Source organism: Rhincodon typus, chromosome 2, assembly GCF_021869965.1.
Source record: "Rhincodon typus isolate 14 chromosome 2, sRhiTyp1.1, whole genome shotgun sequence".
NCBI classification, from domain to species: Eukaryota; Metazoa; Chordata; class Chondrichthyes; order Orectolobiformes; family Rhincodontidae; genus Rhincodon; species Rhincodon typus.
The window spans coordinates 7,645,700-7,653,225 of NC_063333.1; the positions used below are offsets into that span (position 1 = coordinate 7,645,700).

Consider the following 7,526-nt stretch of genomic DNA (forward strand, 5'->3'; position numbering starts at 1 on the left):
ATTAGTGACAGGAAATAAATGCTGACTGGGTGAGCAATATCCACATCCTGAGAGTGAATTATTATAAAGATCCACATCAGAGACCTGAGCACAGCAATCTAGGCTAGTTCTGGTGAAGAGTCATAGAACTGAAAATGTTAACTCTGCTTTCTTCCCACAAATTCTTCCCACATTGATGTTCTCTGGTTCCGCTTTCCTGTTGGACAGGGCTGGGATTTTAATGACAAAAACAGAAATTGCTGGAAAGAGTTCCTCAGTTTCACCGGCAATTTCTGTTTTTGTCTGACATCTCCAGCATCCACAGTTGTGTATTAATCTAGCTGGGAGTGCTGCACGGTCAGAGGAGTTGCCTTTTGGATGAGCTGTTGAACAGAGGCTCTGTCAGCATGTGTAACAGATCCCACACCATTGCCACAAAGAAATGCACTCTCTCTACTGTCTTGCCAATATCCACTCCTCGACCAACAACTATTTCCCAAGATACTTCTCTCATATACTTGGGGCATCAAACTATATAAATGTGAGTAGTTTTTGTTTCAACAATAACTTGCATCTATATAGCACCCTGAATGTAGTAAAACATCCTAAGACTTTTCACAAGAGTGTAACTGGGCAAACATTTCACTAGCGTGAGTTTTGTTAGACTGAACTGCCTTTCGTTAAACTTGTTTTTTCCTTCTTCCTGGTGTAGGTGTTTAAAATGGACGTGACCCCGATTGATATGGATAGGGAGTGGGACTAAGACACTAAATTCCCCTGAAGAACAGTATCCCAGTGAGACTTCTTAGAAGTTCTTACTGTATAAAGGCAGGTTCTGCTGTGCAAATGGAGACACTTACCTCCTCCCTCTCCATTTCAGCTCATTTAGCAGCGTAACAATCTGTCGAGCTCCAGTGCAGCCCAATGGATGTCCCAGGGCTATGGCACCCCCATTAGGGTTGACCTTCTCAATGGGGATACCCAGCTTCTCAACACAGTACAAAGCCTGAGGCACGTGGAAGAAAACACAGAGAGACAGAAGAGCTGGTTACTGTCTAGCCCAGCTCCACACACATTGTGGATATCACTGGCAGCACCTTTTAAAAGGACCGAAGGAGCAACTTTTTCACACAGAGGATGGTGTGTGTATGGAATGAGCTGCCAGAGGAAGTGGTGGAGGCTGGTATGAATACAATATTTAAAAGGCATCTGGATGGGCATGTGAATAGGAAGGTTTAGAGGGATATGGGCCAAATGCTGGATATGTGGTTAGCTTGGATGGGTTGGACCGAAGGGTCTGTTTCCATGCTGTATATCTCTATGATTAGCATTTATCAACTATCCCTAATGGTCTTGAGAACATAGTGATGAGCCCATCTTGTAAAGGTGCTGTAAGGGAGGACATTCCAGGATTTTCACCCAGTCATAGTGAAGGAACGGCGATGTATTTCTAAGTTAGATGAACTTTGGCTGTGCTTGCAAGTGGTGGTGTTCCTGCTTGGAGGTTGAGGTCAGAGATTTTGGAAGGTGCTGTCAAAGGGAGCATTGGTAAGTTGCTGCAATGCATCTTGTAGACAGTACACTCTGCAAACCATCAGTGGTGGAGGAACTATCTGTTTTAACTGACACATACATTTTAATTTCTTCATCCACTTACTCATTGTGAGTTACCAAGTTTCGAAACTACACGGTGAAGGGGAGGACACTGGAAACTGTCATGTTAATAGCTTAAAGAGGCAACACAGACAAGCTCAACAGGTCTTCTGTATACTTCCATCCTTGGATTTAGGCAACAATTAATGTATGTTTCTCACCTGACTAGCGAACGCCTCATTAATTTCAAACACATCGATGTCATTAATTGTTAGTCCTGATGGAGGGGGAGAAAAAAATTAAAAGTTAGAAATCAAATCAAACAAGGTCTTTAGGCATCAATGAACTCAAGACCATTGCTTTGGTCAAAGGAGACAGGGACACAGACTGATGTAGTCCAGGAGGCCATTCTAACCATCATGCCCATGCAGACTGACTCAAAGACCAATCCAATCAGTTCAAAATGCCGCATAATATTCCTCATTGCCTCATAGATTTTGCTTCTTAGACTACTGCCCGCTTGTGGCTCAGTTGGTAAACACACTGACTTCATGTATCACAAAGTTCCAGGTTCAAGTGCCACTTCTGTGCATGATCACACAGTCAAGGCTGACACTCCAGTGCAGTATCAGTTATACAGTCATAACATGGAAACAGGCCCTTCAGCCCAACTCGTCCATGCTGACCAGGTTTCGTAAACTGAACTAGTCCTATTTGCCTGCATTCGGCCCCATAACCCTTCAAACCTTTCCCAGGTGGTGCTGCCTTTCAGAGCAGACATTAAACTGAGACACAACCTGCCCTCTTGGGCAGATGAGGAAGATCCCATGGCAGAGTTTTGAAGAACAGGAGAGAAATGCTTCCTGATGTTCTGGCAAATACTTACCCCTAAACAATTGGTTGATCATTCAAACAACAACAGAAGTAGGTCTTTATCACATTGTTATTTTTGGGAGCTTGCTGAACATGTGATGATGGCCCAGGTTCCTACATTACAACACTGGCTATAGTTCAACAAATCCTTCACTGGCTACACAGCATTTTGAGATGTTCAGTGATTGCATAAAATCTTATATAAGTCGCAAGTCTTTTCAGCATTCCTCCAATTCCTATTTTAAAGTTGTTTTGTTGAATGTGCTTCTAACACCCTCAGGCAGTGTGTAAAACAAATCTCCTTATTCCCCTCTATCTCCTGAGTCATTTTGCCAATTATCCTAAATCAATATCCTTTGAACATCATATTGTTACAACACAGAGGACAGTGCTGAGACTGAGAGAATGAGCAGAATGATGGTGTAGATGGAGTGACTGGATTATGAGGAGTGACAGCGTCAATTAACCATGTTTTCACTGAGAAAGAGAAGACTGCGACTAAATGTGATTGACGCTTTGCCACATTCTAAAGGGGTTCCATAATACTGGCCATGACATGGTGTCCTGAACAGCTGAACTTGAATTACAGCCTGCATGTCAAATCAAGACTACCCAGCAGAAATGGGCAGGGGGTTCAGACAGCAGGTTGAGGATTTTTTTATTCATTCGTTCACGGGATATGGGCATCGTTGGCCAGGCCAGCATTTATTGCCCATCCCTAATTACTCAGAGGGCAGTTGAGAGTCAATCACATTGCTGTGGGTCTGGAGTCACATGTAGGTAAGGATAGCAGTTTCCTTCCCTAAAGGATATTAGTGAACCAGATGGGTTTGTTCAACAATTGGTAACGGTTTGGTGCTCATAATTATACTCCTAATTCAATTTTTATTGAATTCAAATTCCACTATCTGCCATAACAGGATTTGAACCCTGATCTCCAGAACATTACCTGGGTCTCTGGATTAGCCTCCAGCAACAATACCACCAGGCCATTGGCTCCCAGTTTATCGGGAAATGCACTGTCACGCCCACCTGCCCTGTATCCATTTTATGCTCGGTGTGACAGTGAGTGGCTCAGGGTGAGAGCTCCACCCGAGGCTGGAGAGGCTTTGGTCAGACTGGGAGACTGCTCTCTAACTCAGCCACTGCTGCCAAGCAGTCCCTGAGGAAGAGGAGATCAGACTAAAGGTAATTCTCAGGTATCGGCAGTGACAGGATGGAGGGAGTTGTGGGAGTGGGCTCATGAGGCTAGGGAGTTAGAGGGTATGTCCTTGAATGGGATGCTCCCCACACCTACCCCCCCCACCCCTCCTACCAAAGACCTCTCCCTCAGATAAAGCTGCCAGCCTATCCTACTTGGAATGTGCCCTACCCACCTGAGTGATGGGAGAGAGATTAATGGTCAATAGATATTTTTCAGGTTGAAAGAAGGTTTGCAGTGCAATTTCCCAGGGGATTGGATTGGAACCCTTGCATTTTCTGATGCGCATTAACTACAGAGTCATAGTCATTCAGTCATAGAGTTATACAGCACGGAAACAGACCCTTTGGTCCAACTTGTCCATGCTGACCAGATATCCTAAATAAATCTAGTCCCATTTGCCAGTATTTGGTCCATATCCCTCTAAACCCTTCCTATTCATATACCCATCCAGATGCCTTTTAAATGCTGTAATTGCACTAGTATCCACCGCTTCCTCTGGTAGCTCATTCCACACACGCACCACCCTCTGCGTGAAAAAGTTGCCCCTTAGGTCCCTTTTAAATCTTTCTCCTGTCATCTTAAACCTAAGACGACTAGCTTTGGACTCCCCTACCCTGTGGAAAGACCTTGACTTTCATCCTATCCGTGCCCCTCATGATTTTATAAACTTCTATAAGATTTGGATCTTGGTGTGCAGAGGACAATTTCAAAGTTTGCAAATGACATGAAATATGGAACAACTGTGTGGACAGTATGGAACACGAGAAGGACATAGACAAGTTTGTGAAGTGGGCAGAAAGATGGCAGATAGTTAAAATGCAGAAGGGTGTGAGGTGATATATATAGGACAAAAGATCACTGAAAGACAATGTAAGATAGAGGTTACAATTGTAAAGGAGGCACAGGGACCTGGGTGTATATGTGCACAGATCATTGAAAGTGGAGGGACAGGTAGACAGAGCAGTTAATAAAGTATACAGTGCCTAGGCTTTAATAGGGGCATAGAGTATAAGAGCAAGGAAGTGATATTGGACTTCTACAAGTCACCGTTAGACTTCAGCTGGAGTACTGTGTGCCATAGTGGGCACCACATTATAGGAAACATGTGAATGTATTGGAGAGCGTGCAGAAAAGATTCACAAGAATGGTTCCAAAAACGAGAAACTTCAGTTCTGAGGATAGATTGAAGAAGTTGGGACTGTTCTCCTTGAACAGAAGGTGGCTGACAGGCGATGTGATAGAGGCTGTGGAAATTATGAGCGGGCTGGATAGAGTAGATGGCAGATGAAGCAAACGCTGTTTTGGCTCACGAAAGAAAAACAAATGAGAGGACATAGATTTAAAGTGACGTGTACACAAAGGTGTGTGTGTGTGTGTGTGCGCGTGCGTGTGTGCGCGTGCGTGTGTGTGTGGTCCGTTTGTCGGAAGGACCTGCACTCCAATGGTGGGTAATGCCGGGTCCTGCATTGTGTACAGGGGACAGGCGACAGAAACATCAGTCAGGCACAGTCTCTCCTTCAAATACAGAATGGTCTGTTGGCTTTCCCCAGGCCCAGAAAGATCTCCATTTTAAAAAGAAAACCCAGCCTGTGGTACAAAGCGCTCCTTAGGCCTTGTCCCCCAGCCTATCCCCATAACCTCCGCGACAATATAACCCTCAGAGATCTTTGCCACCCTCCAATTTAAGTGATTTTGGTCACTTTGCTGTTGATAGCTGGGCCTTAAGCTTCCTACACATGAAGTTCTGGAATTCCCTCCCTGAACATCTCCCCCTCAAAGATGCTGCTCAAACCTGACCCCTTTCGACTGCCGTTTCAATGGCCTCTCCGCACAGCTTCAAATTTCGTTTGCAGACACTCCCCCAAGAAGCACTCGGGACTTTCTTTTAATACATACATCAAAGTTGTTGTTGTAACATGTTGGGGAGTGAAGCTGCATTGGAATGTCGCCACGTTTGGGAGGTCTAATCACCCTGCTCTTCTTACCTGCTTTCTCCAGCGCTGCTGGGATGGCGTAGGCAGGTCCTATCCCCATGATGTCAGGTGGCACTCCAACAACCGCATATGACCTCAACACACCCAGGATGGGAAGGCCCAGCTCAATTGCTTTGGAACGCCTTGCCACCAGAACTGCAGCCGCTCCATCACTAACTTGGCTCGAGTTCCCTGATGACAACAAGGAGAGTCGTCAGCATTTACATTTACATTCCAAACACGCAGAAACGGTCAGGTATATCAGTGGACAGAGGTAGACTGTCACAGGTAACATGGGTTGAGCCGGCTCCCAGGCTTCAGGTCAGGTAAAATGCTGTTCTGTGCTTTAATTCACTCATCAACACCTTACGAGAGAAACTGACAAGAACGGCTCTTATGAAACTTCAACCTTTCTGCACACTTTGACAACCTTCAGTGCATACTGGCTACAGAGATCCCTAAAGTCTTTATTACACCAAAGCACTGGGGACACTGAGGCTCTGAAACAAAGTGCTGGAGAAACTCAGCTTCTGTTGCGAGAGAGAGAGAGACAGTGTTAATGTTTTGAGCCCAATGTGACTCTTTTTCACAACTGAGAGTTGGAAAACACACAGGTGAAAAAGACACCTTTCTATTCAGGTCTGAAGAACAGTCGCATAGGTGTCCTTTGTAAGTATTTATTTACTTTTCTGTAGGAAATTATTACTGATCCTACTTCTGGCATCCTTTCAGGCAGAGTGTTCTGGATCAGTGTAGCTTGCTTTGTAGAAGTGAATCTCCACCCTGGTCTTTTCACCAATTCTCCTCACTCTAGGTCCTCCTTCACTGGAAATGGCTTTCTTCCCATCCACTCAATAAAATGTGATGGCTCATGGTATTATTGCTAGACTATTCACCTAGATGCCCAAATTCAGAGGCAAATGGTAGAATTTGAGTTCCATTAAAAATAAATCTGGAATTAAGAGTCTAATGATGACCATGAAACCATCATCAATTGTCGGAAAAACCCATCTGGTTCACTAATGTCCTTTAGGGAAGGAAACTGCCATCCCTACCTGGTCTGGCCCTCATGTGACTCCAGACCCACAGCAATGTGGCCGACTTTAAACTGACCTCTGGGTAATTAGTGATGAGCAATAAATGCTGACCTAGCCAGCGACACCTGCATCTGTGAATGAATTTTTAAAAGAAGCTCTTTTGTACCTTCCCTGCTCCAACAATAACCCCAGCCTCACCACATAAATGGAAATTGGGACAGGAGAAGGCCACTCAGCCCTTCAGCCTGTTCCATCATTCAATATGATTGTGACTGATCCAATTGCCCCACTTTCCCATCTACCCACGAAAACCTTTAGCCCACTTGCTCATCAAGAATCTGTCTTAAAAAAATGTTCAAAGACTCTGCTTTCACTACTTTCTGAGGGAGAGAGATCCAAGGACTCATTGGCTTGACAGAAGGAAATTCTTCACATCGCTGTCCTAAATGGGTAATGTCTTATTTGTAAGCAATGACCCCATAGTTCTAGAATGTTCCACAACAGGAAGCATTTACATATCCACCCAGTGTAGGCAGTGGAATGTCCCTTCTAAATAAAATAACTGCTCTTTTGGCCAACTGAACGGCATGCTGGGAATCAGATCAGGCCAGACAGACAGGTATGCAAACCTGATTGATTAAATTGAATAGGTTTTAATGAGACAGTGGAACTGAGAATATTAAGCCAAGAAGCTTGCAGCATTCAATGTCAAATTGAATCAAGCCAGACAGATATGCAAGCCATTGACTTTGACTAACTATTGATGGGTTGTTGATGAGATAATGGGGCAAGGTATCAGGTGGAACAATACATCGGAGTTTCAGTAGACACAGCTCAGCTCCTAGGTTAGAGACAAAAAAAACTGTA

At 44.5% G+C, this 7,526-nt stretch overlaps 1 protein-coding gene across 1 annotated transcript in view; it reads right to left on the reverse strand.

Moving 5' to 3' along the window:
- Nucleotides 1-7,526, reverse strand: part of acaa1 (acetyl-CoA acyltransferase 1) — a 31,524-nt gene that overhangs the window by 4,095 nt on the left and 19,903 nt on the right. The window contains 3 exon segments of the mRNA XM_048615814.1: nucleotides 840-985; nucleotides 1,794-1,849; nucleotides 5,635-5,814. Coding sequence (XP_048471771.1) covers nucleotides 840-985; nucleotides 1,794-1,849; nucleotides 5,635-5,814 — 382 coding nt within the window.